This window comes from Chelonia mydas, chromosome 11 (genome assembly GCF_015237465.2).
Source record: "Chelonia mydas isolate rCheMyd1 chromosome 11, rCheMyd1.pri.v2, whole genome shotgun sequence".
Classification (NCBI taxonomy): domain Eukaryota; kingdom Metazoa; phylum Chordata; order Testudines; family Cheloniidae; genus Chelonia; species Chelonia mydas.
Genome location: NC_051251.2, coordinates 71,564,444 through 71,580,097, shown reverse-complemented (window position 1 = coordinate 71,580,097; position 15,654 = coordinate 71,564,444). Strand labels below are relative to the sequence as shown.

General features: G+C 48.1%; 1 protein-coding gene and 1 long non-coding RNA gene across 2 annotated transcripts; one reads left to right on the top strand and one right to left on the bottom strand.

Annotated features, from left to right (window-relative positions):
• Window positions 1-680: 680 nt before the first annotated feature.
• On the top strand, window positions 681-1,846 carry LOC102947337 (phospholipase A2 inhibitor beta). Its single transcript, XM_007070135.3, has one exon. It carries the CDS (start codon window positions 681-683, stop codon window positions 1,743-1,745), a length of 1,065 nt encoding a protein of 354 aa, XP_007070197.3. The 3' UTR covers window positions 1,746-1,846.
• An 8,202-nt stretch (window positions 1,847-10,048) lies between these two features.
• Window positions 10,049-14,907, bottom strand: LOC119567337. The gene is made up of 2 exons (XR_006284803.1): window positions 14,041-14,907; window positions 10,049-13,822 (listed from the first exon to the last, which is right to left on the bottom strand). It is a non-coding gene; the product is annotated as an uncharacterized LOC119567337 (long non-coding RNA).
• Between the last annotated feature and the right edge of the window lie 747 nt (window positions 14,908-15,654).

Genomic DNA, 15,654 nt, shown 5'->3' with positions numbered 1-15,654 from the left:
AACTCCCTCCTGCAGCCCGCACCCCCTCCTGCACCTCAAGCCCCTGCCCCAGCCCTGCGCCCCCTTCTGCACCATGAATGAATTATTTCTGGCCCCAACGCTGAGCCGGAGCCCTCAACGCCTCCCAGATCCCAAACAGATCCCAAACCTCCACCTCAGCCCAGTGAAAGTGAGTGAGAATGGGGGAGAGCAAGCGATGGAGGGAGGGGGACGGAGTGAGTGGGGGTGGAGCTCTCTTGTAGGCCTTTTCCAGACTCACATTATCTGATTCTTCCTCACTGGAAGTCCAACATCCTGGACAGCTTCCTGTCAGTCTACCGCTGAAGGAATCTTCTCTCCTAGTCCTTCAGTCTGTCTGGTAGTTGTCCCTCCCCTCTGAACTGCAGTTTTCTTATCCTCCAGCTGTTGCTGCCCCAGAAATTAACTGCAGATGAGGAGACAGCCAGCCAACCTGATAACTCCTGCATGGCCGTGATAGAACAGGTTCTATACACCCCTGACAGAGGTGTAATATTTTTATCTTAGTAAAGGCAATGGAAGCCACGTGGAAGCCTGTAACATTGAAATATGTGTTTTCCTTCCTATATTGTGCCCAATATACTACATATAGTTGTAAAATATGCTTACATTTTTTATTCCTCTTGTACAGATACACTAGAGTGCCTGCAAGGAGGCAGAAGATGCGTGTCCACTACTTAATCTGGATTTGGATTAACTTCTCCTTTGGTGACTCTGAATTTCATTACCTATGTCAGAAAATCTGCCTTTGCAAAGAAGGGGCCAAGTTTGTGAACTGCTCTGGAGTCAATGTGACTGACAACTTCATCTTCCCTCCTGAGACCAAGCACTTGGATTTGTCCATCAGTAACCTGTATTCTGTTCCAAGCAAAGCTCTGAGATCCCTGTGGAAGTTACAAGTTCTACTTCTGAGTGGGAACTACATCACCAAAGTCAGAGAGAGTGCATTTAGCTCTCTTGAGAGACTCCAGAAGCTTGATATCCATAGAAATGAGATAACAGTGCTTGGAAACAGTTTCTCCACAGGGCTCAGTTCTCTCAGAGAGCTGAATTTGTCCTATAATAGGCTCCAGAAATTATATTACAGGAACTTCCAGCATTTTGAGAACCTTCAGAAGCTCAACTTCCAAAATAACAATATCTCCTCCATAGAAATGGGAGCATTCCGGAGTCTGACCCGCTTGAGGCAGCTTCATCTTGAAAACAATCACCTCTTGAACCTCCACAATGGGGTCTTCTCCACGCTGCAGCATTTACAGGTTCTGAACTTGGAGGGCAACAGGATAAAGATGATTGCTCCTGGGGTCTTTACCTCCTTGAATCGCCTTACGGTACTTAACTTGGTGCGCAATGAAATTGAACCTATCCGATTCAAAACCTTCCTAACAATCCAGACCCCTGGGAGACACATCTTGCTCTCCTACAACTTGTGGTTCTGCAACTGTGATCTGCAGAGAGTCTTTGCAAAGCTGCACAGTGTCAAGCGGCTGATCTTGGATGACTACGAAAACATGACATGCATGGAGCCGCAAGTCCTAAGAAACCTGTCCCTGTCATCGGTTGACACCCAGCTCTGCATTGCAGAGACTGTGACGGTTCTCATCATTACCTTCACAGTGTTCATTACTGTGGTGGCAGCCATTGTGATGGCTGAGAGGAACAGGAAGAAAAGGACAGGCAAGCACTGGAGTGAGGACAGTGACATCTCTTATGAATCACAAGACTGAGTTTAGAGACTAACACATTTATTTGAGAATAAGTTTTTGTGGGCTAAAACCCACTTCATCGGATACATGCAGTGGAAAATACAGTTGGAAGATATATATTGTGGCAGAGCTCCAACCTTTTCCCCGTGGGTCTCGCGCTTCCAAGTGATTTATGGTAGCTTCAGAGGCTCACTGCAACCCTCCATGTAGCCCTTCTCTCTTTAGGGCCAGGGGGTATAGTTTACTGAGGCCTTTTCATCATAAGCCAGCAAGGAGATTGGTGAGAGAACGCCCACCGTCTCTGTTGGTCCTACGGACTCATACCAAAACAGTTTAGCGTCCTGTCCTGACAGGGGCCTGTTTTCCCCTCCCAGGAGGTGTTTCTGTAGTGGCGGGTTGGGGGGAACCCGGGCCCGCCCTCTACTCCGGGTTCTGGCCCAGGGACCCTAATGGTAGCAGCTGTTGGCAGCCAACCTTTCACTGCCAGAGTTGCTACATTTCCCTGGGCCACTTCCCCACAGCTGTCCTGTTTCTCCCTTCCCCGCCCCCAGCTCCCTGAGCCCGATGGAGAGGGGCCATTTCCTAGCGGCCTGGCTACTGGGGCCCAGGATCTTGCCTTTGCCCCTCTCCCTGACTCTGCACCCAACCTCTTCCTTGCCCCTACTCCTTGCCCCTGATGTCAACGCCGTCCCTGTCCCCTCCACCTCCCGTGATATCATTGCCGCCCCTGGGGCCGTCATCTCCTCGCTCCTAGAGGATAGCCCCCAGGAAGCAGCTTCTGTATTTCCCAGTCCCCACTCACCAGGGGCTGCTATCTTCCCTCAGTGGCCCCAATCGAGCCGGAGTTTGAGGGGGGCTGTGTGGCGCCAGCCCATCGGGCGCCACGTGGGGGGTCCGCCCCTTGCCTGCCTGTCTCGGTGGGCCATGGGGCTGTGTCAGTGGTCCCTCCGGAGGAAAGCCAGGGGCTAGTGACCCCGGCCCCCCATATGCTGCGAGAGAAGCTGCGGAAGTTCCTTGAGGACGTCCGTGGCTCCCGTAACAAGGTGCAGTTCACTCTCCAGCAATGGGGGGACTTCCATCAAATCCTCTGGGCCGCGAGGACCCTCATGGGGGAGGGTAAAAGGACGGGGAAGCAGGCCACTGCGGCCTACCAGCGGGTCCGCCTCTTCTGTGACTCCTTATTCACCTACGGGGTAGGTCACGGATTGTTGCGCGGCCCGTTGGGAACCACAAGCTTCCCTGCTGGCGAGGATCCCCCCCAGCCCTCCTCACGGCACCTCTCACCATCGCAACGTTGAACACCTGGGGCTGTAGGATGGGTCTCCGCCGGTGCCAGGTGCTCTCCTTCCTTTGGGGGGGCGGGTACTCTGCAGTTTTCCTGCAGGAGACCCATATGGATCCGGCTGCCGAAGATAGCTGGCAGCTGGAATGGGGGGACAGGGTCTACTTTAGCCATCTCACAGTTCGTACAGCTGGAGTGGTGACCCTGTTCTCCCCCGACCTATGGCCCGAGGTGCTGGGGGTCACCGAGGCTGTGCCAGGCCGCCTGCTGCACCTCCGGGTCCGTATGGAGGGGCTTGTGTTCAATCTTGTCAATGTCTATTCCCCGACATCGGGCCCGGAGCGGCTGCGTTTCTTTCAGCAGGTGTCTGCCTTCCTCGGCACCTTGGATCCTCGCGAATGCCTGGTCCTGGGAGAGGACTTTAATACTACCCTCGAGCAGCGGGATCACTCGAGGACCGAGCAGTGCCCGGCCGCCACGGACGTCCTCTGGGAGATAGTCGAACACCACTCCCTAGTGGACATCTGGCACGACCACCACCTGGACGACATCTCGACGTTCACCTTTGTCCGGGTGGAGGCCCATCAGTCACGCCACTCCCGGTTGGACCGCATCTACTTATCATGTTTCCACCTTTCAGGGGCCCACTGCTCCAGCATCCAGCCGGCCCCGTTCTCCGATCATCATTTAGCCACCGTGACGGTCTCTCTCTGCACAGAGAGGCTGGGGCCGGCCTATTGGCATTTTAACAACAGCTTGTTGGAGGATGTGGGCTTTGTGGAGACCTTCCGGGAGTTCTGGCTGGCCTGGCGAGCGCAGCGGCGTGTCTTTCCCTCGGCGTGGCGGTGGTGGGACCTGGGGAAGGTGCGCGCCCGGCTCTTCTGCCGTGACTACACCCGGGGCGCCAGCCGACGGCGGGATGCGGCGATAGGGCAGTTGGAACGGGAGGTCTTAGAGCTGGAGAGGCGTCTGGCCACCAGCTCCGAGGATCCCTCCCTCTGCGGGGCATGCCGGGAGAAGCGGGAGGAGCTCCGGGCCCTCAAGGCCCATCGGGCCCGGGGTGCCTTTTTTCGATCCCGCATCCGCCTCCTTCAGGAGATGGATTGCGGCTCCCGTTTCTTCTATGCCCTGGAGAAAGAGGGGGGCCAAGAAGCATATCACCTGCCTCCTCGCAGAGGACGGCACCTCCCTCACGGATCCAGTGGAGATGTGCGGGAGGGCCAGGGCCTTCTAGGCAGGCCTTTTCTTCCCAGATCCAACCGATCCTAACGCTTGCAGAGTGCTCTGGGATGAACTCCCGACAGTCAGTGCGGGTGACTGAGACCGGCTGGAGCTGCCTCTCACTCTGGCCGAGTTCTCAGAAGCCCTCCGCTGCATGCCCACCAATAAATCTCCGGGCATGGACGGGCTGACCGTGGAGTTCTACCGCATGTTCTGGGACGTCCTCAGCCCAGACCTAGTCACCGTCTGGGCCGAGTCTTTGCAGAGCGGGGTCCTCCCTGTTTCATGCAGGCGAGCTGTGCTCGCCTTATTGCCAAAGAAGGGGGACCTCCGCAATTTACGAAATCGGTGTCCCGTCTCGCTCCTCAGCACAGACTACAAGGTCGTAGTGAAAACCATCTCGCTGCGGCTAGGATCCTTGCTGGTGGACGTGATCCACCCAGACCAGACCTACACCGTCCCGGGCCGCACCATCTTCGACAACGTGTATTTGGTCCGGGATCTCTTGGAACTCGGGTGTAGGGACAGTCTGTCATTCGCTCTCCTGCCCCTGGATCAGGAGAAGGCATTCGACAGGGTGGATCATGGGTATCTCCTGAGCACTCTGTGAGCCTTTGGCTTCGGACCCCAGTTTGTTGGTTTTCTCCAGGTGCTGTATGGCTCCGCAGAGTGTCTGGTCAGGCTCAACTGGACCCTGACCGAACCGATCAGCTTTGGGCGAGGAGTACAGCAGGGGTGCCCCCTCTCGGGCCAGCTGTATGCTCTGGCAATCGAGCCCTTCCTCTGTCTCCTCCGCAGGAGGCTGACGGGGTTGGTGCTCTGGGAGCCAGAGCTGCGGCTGGTCCTGTCGGCACACGCCGACGATGTGCTCCTCATGGTCCAGGACCCGGGCGACTTGGTGCGGGTGGAGGCTTGCCAGGCCGTTTACTCGGCAGCCTCCTCCTCCCGGGTCAACTGGGTGAAGAGCTCTGGCTTGGTGGTAGGGGACTGGTGGCAGGCGAGCTCCCTCCCACCCGCGCTTCAGGCCATCCGGTGGAGCGCGGGTCCGCTGCTCTATCTCGATGTTTACCTTTCTGCCACGTATCCGTCTCCACTGGAGAACTGGCAAGGTTTAGAAGGCAGGGTGGTAAAGCGGAGATGGACAGGACTACTCCGGTGTCTCTCCCTTCAAGGGAGGGCACTGGTGCTTAATCAACTGGTCCTGTCCATGCTCTGGCACCGGCTCAACACCCTGGTCCCAGCCCCGGATTTCCTGGCCAACCTCCGGACATTGATTCTGGAGTTCTTCTGGTCAGGACTGCACTGGGTCTCTGCAGGGGTTCTCCATCTACCCCTGGAGGAGGGAGGGCAGGGCCTGAAGTGTCTCTGCACTCAGGTCCATGTCTTCTGCCTCCAGGCCCTCCAGAGGCTCCTTTATGGTTTAGTCCGGCGTGGAGCGTACTGGCGCACGCCTTCCTGCACCGCTTCCAAGGGCTCTGATATGACCGGCAGCTCCTTTACCTCCATCCGAGAGGTCTTCCGCGAGACCTCTCTGGGCTGCCGGTCTTCTACCAGGACCTCCTCTGGACCTGGAAACTGTTTACAGCCACCAGGTCCGTGGCATCCTCCGTGGGGGAAGATCTCCTCGAGGAGCCCCTGCTACACAACCCCCAGCTCTGTGTGCAGGTGGCAGAGTCCCCCTCGGTGCGCCAGAGGTTGGTCCTGGCAGGAGTCACCAGAGTCGGAGACCTCCTGGACTACAACTGGGAGACTGGCTGGATCCCCTGATGCTTGCTCAGCGCATGGGGCTCTCCAGACCTCGTACTCCCCTGCGCGTACTTCACGAGGTGAGGGCCACTTTGCCGCCCGCTGCTCGGGTTTACCTCGACCGGGTCCTAAGGGAGGGCGAACCCCACCCACCCTCCATGCCAGGCCCTCCGGACCTTTTCATCGGGCCCCTGCCCCGTGGACCCGACCGACCCCCCCGCCCCTTCACCGTGAGCCGGCTACATGAGTTGCAGCCGGTCCATTTCCAGACCGCGCCAAGGAAACATCTATACACGCTCGTGCTCCACACCCTTCTCGTCCTCACCCTCGCGTCCCGCCCCGACACAAAGTATCGGGACCTCCTGCCACCTCTAGAGGGTGAGGAGCCCCGGTGGGCCGGCCTATATTCCACCTTGGTCCCAAGGCCCGCCGGGGATATCAGTTGGCAGCTCCTTCACGGGGCCGTGAACACGGGTGTGTACTTGGTGCGGTTCACCCCAATCCCGGACACTTGCCTTTTTTGCGGCGTGAGGGAAACCCTGGCGCACGTCTACCTGGAGTGCGCCAGGCTGCAGCCCCTATTCCAGCTCCTCATGAATATTTTGTTAAGATTTTGGTTGCATCAAGGATCTCTAAGGTGCCACAAGTACTCCTCATTCTTTTTGCTGATACAGACCGTGGTGGAAAAATTAACCACATGTTGTGTTTGGATCAGAACCAAGCCTGAGGCTCCTTTTATTTATTACAAGCGTAGGTGGGTAACAGCTCTAAGTAGCTGCCCCTCGATGCAAAGCACACACAGCTTTTTAAAGCTTAAAACCACAGACAAATTACACATAATTTCGTCTTAATTACCTTTTTTGGAATATAGCAAAACAAGCTTTTCCTGTTATTGACAGGTGTTCTAGCGGCCAGAGTGTCCATTGATTTCCTATTTTTATTCAGATATCGGGCGTCATTTCAGGAGCACTGACTATAAATCTGTTAGGCATACCAGGTGTTTAATTTTCCAAACGTCTTGGTGAATTTCCCAATTTTAGATGCATCCTTTCCACGGACCCAGCAGGATTCAGTATGTGGAAGCCCACATCCCTCCAACCGGCCCGTATGCTTGGAGGGAACACTGCGAATGACTGCATTTTCACCCAGAGGATCTTTAAGTATGTCTTCCTGACCACAGATCAGATGGTACTCCCGAGATGGCTGTAAGAGCAGAGGGCCACACCTGATGTTCAAGATCCATCTGAACGGCCATGAGCTGGTCATTCAGAAAATCCTGAACCTTTGAACAAGCCTGATTCCCACTGCAATGCCTTTCCAGCCCCAGTGATACTAAGCACCATATCTGTTACAAGCTTCTGGGTTATTGCACTAAAGGTGGAAAAAATACATAATTTACCTACTCCCGCTTGCGTCTGGACAATTGTGCTCCAGTAATAAGGTCTGTGGCTTTTTCTAAGTGTCCCAATTTTTTTTTCTCACGTTCTTGACTTTTATGGATATCCCAGATTGCCGCTACGCTATTTGCAACATTTCATAGGTGTTCAGCCAAATCCCTTTTCTTTCTAGGGGAAACTTAGGCCCTTTGCTGTGCTAACCTGATGGCAGCCCCTTTAGAGCAATTTGGATATGTAGAGGTAATTTAAAAACTAGATAAGGGTAGTGTAAATTTTACAGTTTTTAGTGTAGCATTAATTACAGTCCATTGAAACTTTAACCCATCTCTTCTTGATGAAGTATTGTACCACATTTGATGGCTAAACACCTTCACAAAAAGGCGGAGAGGCATCAGCATCAAGGCATAAGAAGGGGCATATTACAATAGGATACAGGTAAAATGATCAGTTCCTGGGATAATTTTAGTACAGGCAAAATTTCCGGTGGCAGAACTAATTTTTTGGGTATACCTTTGATTATTTACTAGTGAGGCTACTGATTGGTTAAGATCTAGAAAAATATTATTTTCCATTCCCACCCTAAGTTTGTTGAGAAGGAAAGGCTGAGGAATATTAAAAGTTTTATTTTTAGGTAGTTTTTGGCTAGCTTTTGCAAGCTATTTTTAAAGATTTTGTAGTCTTAATTCACGTAGGTATCCGGCAATGAGGCAGCAAGGGAGAGGTTACTAGCACAATTACCTTGCTTGGTTGGAGGCTTTATTATGTCCTCAGGTGGAGAGGTTGTTTTCTTCAGGTGGAGAGGTTGTGCCTTTAAAGGCACAGTGGGTTTGTCAGCGGACAAAGGAGAGGTTACCGGCTTTTTACCTTGTCCTTCACTACTGGTGTCCAGAAGGAGCAACAACGCCAGAAGGAAAGATAGACTGATCATCAGTTGGAGAGCCATTACAGTGAGAAACATGGGCAGGTAGTCAATTCTTGGCACTTCACGGCGGTGTTGATAATTAACAGGACTTGATAAGGGTCTTTCAGCATGGGGCCAGGGCGGTTTCTTGCTGATGGACCTTTATGTAGATCCAGTCTTCTGGTTTAGACCTAACACATTTTGTTAGTGCCTGACAATGATTGATTAAGCATTGTGTCATCCATTAAATGACTGTCCATTTGAGCCAGGGCCAGTGGGGGTGCAGCCAGTAGCCGCATTGGGTGCCCTGTTAGAATTTCATGATTGCCAAGTCCAGTCTTTCAATTGGGAGTGGCCCTTATATTCATTAATGCTAATGGGAGGGCATTTGGCCACTTTAAATTTGTTTTAGCACAGATCTTGGCCAGTTTATTTTTTTAAATTTTAATTTGACGTTTTACTGTCCTGGCATACTGTGGGTGGTGGGGGCAGTGGAGATTTTGTTGGCTCTGTAAAGCTGCACATAACTTGTTATAATTTGTCCAATAACATTAGGTCCACTATTACTGTTGCTACTCACAGGTATGACAAATTGTGGTACAAAATCCTTAAACAAAGTTTTACAACAGTTTTGGCATCTGCCTTTTTACAGGGAAAGGCCTTAACCCAGTTGGAGAATACATCAACTAAAACTAACACACTTATAATTACTACATTTAGACATTTAAATAAAATTAATTTGAATATTTACAAAAGGTCCCCAGGAAGGGGGATGTGCTGCCTATCTAACCTTGACAGCTTTACCAACACTATGTTACTGGCAGATTACACACTGTTGGCAGTATTGCTTAAAATATTCTTTTCTTTACAAATATCCTTGCTGATTGCAGGCAAAACTGAGGAATTACTCCCCATATTTTCCTGTATTTTTATAGGCAGGTCCAGGTTTTAATGGCTTCTATCTTTATTATTTAGGTGATTTGCATTAACACAGACATTCTTGGCTTGCTTTTGGATTCAAAGTTATCAGCCGCTTAGAGACTTTGTCTTAAAAGGACACAATTAATTTCTAACTTCTAACTTTTGCTTTTAATCACACATTGATTTGAAAAGGAAAACACAACCTATTTTGGCTTCCCTTTGGCAAAGTGACCGTTGATTACCCAGAGCCATCTTAAGACTTAGTGTGGGGCAATGACTACAGGTTTTATTTGCTATTTGTTACCAAAACAGATTTTAAAAAAAATATATATATTTTTTATTTTCCTGGCTTTGACTGCCCTGCTGCAGCCACAACTTTGGTCTTTATTTAAAAACATTTTAAATCTTGTAAAGCATTAAATCACCTTAAGGATTAAATGCTAACTACCAAAATTTAACAACACTCTTTTCTTTTGTTTGGCAAAAGTATTTTTTTGGTTTTACAATTTTAAAACACCAATTTATTTTAAACTTATAAAACAAAGATTGTACACACCAGGAGTGTTGTTTTTAGCTAATTTGCCTAACTGGTTTATAGTTAAATGATTTTACTTAAATAATCTTTTGCCTGGATTATTTACAGAAATGTTTCCAGAAGAATGAGCCCTTTCTTCAAAGGAATGGCTGCAAAGAAACCAAAGGTGTTTCTTTTCATAACACCTTCTTTTAACATTTGTACAGAGTTTCACTGCTCAATTTTCTCCAGTAACTACACAGTTAACCTCTCACTTTCTTTTCTTTTAACTTTTTCAAACTGTGGTTGCCGGCTTGTATGGGCCCGATCCTATGGGCCCGATCTTTTTTTTTTTGTTGCATTTTTTCATGGGCACAGGTATTGTTTTACTACCAATTTAGCAAGGAGGGTGGGCTTTTTTGACTAACCCCCCCTTTATTTATTTATACACACCTATTTACATACACACACACACACATTTATTTTTTATATTTAGATGCATCTTATTTAACAATAACCTTAATCCTTTTATGTTTGGACTTAATACAACCTTTTTCTTATTTGAGTTGGTAACAACCCCTCAGCACCGGTGCTTTGCAGGAAAGGATAGTAGCAGGGCTAGGGACAATGGGAAAGGTAGGGAGTACAGCAGCATTAACAGCATAGTAAAATGGGGGAGTTACACTCAGTGACCGTAGGAATAATGAATCCTTGCTGAATGCAGGAGGTAAGAACAGGTTGGATTTTTTCTTGGCCTGTTTTGATAGAGGGTAGTGCTGCACCTCAGGAAGGGGTCTTGCTGGGTTTAGGTGAATCTTAATGGGTTGAGCAGACCCAATGCACCCAACCTGGTTGGCATGATCGGCTTACAAGGAGGGAGAGACCTTAGCCAGAAGTTCCTGTTGCAATGAGGAAGGGCTAGGGTCGGTCTTCTCCTGTAAACTACCAGGACCTTATTGTAAGCGGGATCAGGCACGTCCAGATACACACCATTTGGGGTACAGCAGATTATACAATTTAATTTACACAGCAAGTCTTTTTCCAAAAGGACTGAGAAGGAAAACATGATGGTCAAACAAAGGACTGATAGAAACGGACAGAGGTGAAGAGATGGGGTGGGGAATAAGAGTATTGCCCACCCCTACCGCTTTTGGATCGACCTGGGCGGTAGGGACACTTACTGTACCCAATGGCCCATTTGCTTGCAATAGTAACATGCACCATCACTGGGTTCCTAGGTGAGGTGGACGGTGGGGCCTAGGTTTGGCCTTCCCCTTCTCCCTCTACAATGGGTGGCTATTACGGGGTCCCTGTATATTCCGGAGCTGGAAGGTCATTTAACATAGTTTTAATGTGGCGGTGAGAGTATTGGGTTTTATTCAAATTCTTATTTTTACTTTGTTTACAGGTGCTAATTTTTGCTCCAGTCAGCTTTCTTTGGGTAGGCTGTGAGAATTTTATTTAGCAGCTTTTTCTGATTTTATTTTATTTTTTTTTTGGTTATGGCCTGGATTTTGCTTGGGCCACTGAGCTTTTTTACAAAGGCGACTCAGTGTTTCCCTAGCATGACCCCTCATAGAAGCTGGTTTAAATTTGCCCATGTAGGGTTATAACAGTTTGTAACAATTTGCAATTTCTCTTATTTTTGGAAAATTTTTAAGTAAATTATACAATTTTGTAGGAGACCAAGGTGCATGTGCAGACACTACGGTCTTACGACCAGAAGCACCAATGTCTGGTCATTGGCGCAAGGGGAACATTTCCTCAGTACAGGGAATCACTGTCTGAGGGGTGAATGTAAGGGGCTTCTGTTGCTTAATATTTCTTGCTGGCTTAGTTGGATTTAAATTCTTTGCCAATTTTCTTTTTATCTCTTTTAATTGTGTTGTAAGTTTCTCCTGGGAGTCCCTGAGACTCCTTATTTGAGATTCATGGTGCCGTTTTTTTTTTCTACTTTATGCCAGTAGAAATATGCCTCACACTGACACTGGCACTTCTGAGGTCCACAATCTTGTCAAGGTCGAAACTTTCCCCCAACGGAAACCATAACTTTAAAGTATCCCTATCCTTGGTATACCAATTCCAATTTTTCCAGAAACTTGCAAGTGAACTAGTGTGTGCCTTTTGGCGGGACAGTGATCCTTCTTGACGCACTGGCCCCTGCCTTTTGCTGGCGAGTGCAGGAATCGCTTTTGGACCCCCTGGCTCCTAGAATCCTACAGATGTTTTACTTGTCACACTCACACAGGGAAGGTTTTTGTTTAGGGCCTCCACGACTGTCTTACAGCCCCCTTCAGCAAAGAGCGTCGGTTGGCGCTGCATACTCTGTTGCTTCAGGAGAGGTGATCAGACCAGTCAATGGCTTGCCAAACTGCCTTCAGGCAGAAACCAGAGACAGGGGAGGAAAGAGGGTATGGAAACAGACTGTCTGAGGATGGAAAGGATAGGATCACACACTCCTAGACCTAGACAAGCCCCTCGCCAGTCATGCCATGCAGAGGGAAACTGCCGAGGTCAGGGCCTGGCGAGGCAGGGATCCCCTAGGACCCTCCGGCCCCCAGTCCCTGACTCAATTCACACTGGTCTATCAACCTTCACTTTCACACTGGCACAAGGAACCAGATCTATCCACGACCTGCCCAGCCACACTCAGTGGCTCTTCCCAGGGAAACCAAACTTGGATGGGACTCTGACCCACCTCAAGGGCATCAGGCATGTCTGGCAGCAAAAGTCCAGATAGACCGTACAACTTACCCAAGCCCAGAGCCTACGGGCGGTCCTCCACCAGAAACCCAATACAGAGATTTCAAAAGGTCTCTTACCTTTTCGAATGGGCCCGGGGTCTGGTGGGGAACAACTCGCGGTCCTCCAGCTCCCAGGGTCGCCGTCTATCCGAGTCACCGGCACCAAGATTTGTGGTGGAAAAATTTAACCACGCATTGTGTTTGGATCAGAACCAAGCCTGAGACGCCTTTATTTATTACAAGCGCAGGGGCGGTAACAGCTCTAAGTAGCTGCTCCTCGATGCAAAGCGCACACAGCTTTTTAAAGCTTAAAACCACAGACAAATTACACATACTTTCGTCTTCATTACCTTATTTGGAATATAGCAAAACAAGCTTTTCCTGTTATTGACAGGTGTTCTTTTGCGGTTAACGTTTCTTAAGCTGTGCTGCTGCCATTGCCTTACAGTGGAATTTTCCACACTCTTTTCTTATTCTTCATATATACAGTTAGCTTGACCAAAGTTTACTACTTTGGGAAGTTTAGGCCTACTTGGGTCCACTGAATTTTTCCTCCACAACACTAACATGGCTACCACTCTGAAACCATAGTCTTTGTATCCTGAAGTAAAATCACATATGACAGACTCCTGTTGGCTATATATAGCACATGTTGTGAGAGAGAGAGCCTATTTTCTTGCTGATTCTGAGACAGACATTGCAGATGTGTAATGTTGTTAAAGCTAGAATGTATGGGTTTGCACAGGAGGAATTTCCCTATAAATTAATTCCTAAGAGATATTTTCTTCAGCATAAGCAGTGGAATCAACTTTTGCAATATTGATTAGCCTAATCAAATTATAATTTTGTGTAGACTGTTTAATAGCAGACAATGTATGTCCAAGTCCAAAATGTATACCCTTTATGCCATAGTTTTTGCACTTGTTTATATATTATTGCTTTTTATTTTTAGTGAACATAGAAGTTGCTAACAGGGCCAGCCCTGGACCAAATGGCACCCCACCTGAGGAGTATTTTTGGCACCACCCCCTCCATTTCTTAAACCTTTTGAATACCTTATTTTTTTTTATTACATTTGTAGCCCATTTCACAACTTTGATGAACAATTTGCATGCATAATTGCTGTGACTGGCAGCGTGAGCAGAACCTTCAAAGCGATCCATACATTGGAAAAGGGTCCTTCAGCTCTGCATCATGAATGAATTGGAGATCCTGGAGTGGAGAGTGCTTCCTGTGTTGCAAAATGTGATGGATTTTGTCCAATTTGACATTGAGGTCTTTATCATTGACGGCCGAACATTCCCCATGTGTCAGCGTCCCGTGAAAGTCCATACTATTTTTCAAGAGCGTTTTCCTGTCTGCCAGAAGTTCACTAAGGTAATACAAAAACAGTATTTCTTTTATATTGTTGCGTAGATAGAGGTTTGATAGATATCTCTGGCATCTCATTAGACATGTCCTTTATTAGTCAATACTTACAGTCTTCAAGTCTTAAAACACAAGTACACTTTCACAATTTCACAATAAAACAAGGTTCACAATATCATAGTTGGGCTCACATCACTTCGTTCTTATATCTCACCGACTGACCTGTGACGTCCCGCCCCTTATATAAGTGCAATGGCATAGCTGACAACATTCTAGGAGGTTCAAGGAAAATATAGTTCTCAGAAAGTTTGCAAGGTTCCATGAGATTCTACAAAGGTCCAAAAATTCTAGGTTAGTGAAAAATGAATCCACAGATAGAATACCTGAAACATTTTACTTCAAACATTCTATTTTCCCTTTTGTGGCAACAAAAAAAGGATGCTGAGCCTGGCGTCCCAGGTGCTTGCCTGCCCCCAACCCTGGTTGCTAAGTTATGCAATTATAACAACAGAATCCTGGTGAAGCAAGCACTATGTGTTCTGTATTCTGTTTGACAGGTTACTGTAAATGTTTTTTAAGCCTTAAATTCTTGAAAATCTATTTCCACAGCTATGCATTATGGCATTCCTGTAGTAGATGATGCAGTATCCCTCTTATTTTACTGGAATGTGTGAAAGAGATTACTTATCCCCTACTTTTAAAAAAAAATTACAAATACAAACACAAAATCGGTAAACTAAGTCTGTATCCTGTTTGTTTGAAAATATTAATGCTGCACTAACAGACCAGCATGAAGGAAAGCTGATCTATAAATGATCTTTTCTCATGCCATTGTATTAAACCAGCCAGACCACGCAGATGTAAGAGACAAGGTCTAGGAAATGGCGTCTTTTACGACATACAGACAGCATTTGGGAGTGTGGTTTTTTTTTTTTCTGGGCCCAACTCACATATTGTGACAAATTCCCTCTCCAGCGCATCATCAAAGATCTACAACCTATCCTGAAAGACTATCCCTCACTCTTACAGATCTTGGGAGACAAACCAGTCCTCGCTTACAGCCAGCCCCCCGACCTGAAGCAAATACCAGCAACCACACACCAAAAACACTAACACAGGAACCTATGCTTGCAACAAAGCCCGATGCCCATTCTGTCCACATATCTATTCAAGTGACACCATCATAGGACCTAATCACATCAGCCATGCCATCAGGGGGTCGTTCACCGGCACATCTACCAATGTGATATATGCCATCATGTGCCAGCAATGCCCCTCTGCCATGTACACTGACCAAACCGGACAGTCTCTACGCAAAAAAATAAACGGACACAAATCTGACATCAGGAATCAGAACATTCAAAAACCAGTAGGAGAACACTTCAACCTCTCTGGTCACTCAGTAACAGACTTAAAGGTGGCAATTTTGTAACTGAAAAGCTTCAAAAACAGACTCCAATGAGAAACTGCTGAACTGGAATTAATTTGCAACCTAGATAACCCATTAACTTGGGCTTGAATAGAGACTGGGAGTGGCTCGGTCATTACACAAATTGAATCTATTTCCCCTTGTTAAGTATCCTCCCACCTTCTTGTCAACTGTCATCTTGATTATCACTACAAAAGTTTTTTTTTCTCCTGCTGATAATAGCTCATCTTAACTAATTAGTCTCTGAGAGTTGGTGTGGCAACTTCCACCTTTCCATGTTCTCTGTATGTATATATAGCTTCTTACTATATGTTCCCTTCTACGCATCCGATGAAGTGAGCTGTAGCCCACGAAAGCTTATGCTCAAATAAATTGGTTAGTCTCTAAGGTGCCAGGAGTCCTCCTGT

What these genes read in the sequence shown, in the direction of transcription:
- LOC102947337 (XM_007070135.3), top strand. Translation starts at nt 681, where the DNA reads ATGCGTGTCCACTACTTAATCTGGATTTGGATTAACTTCTCCTTTGGT.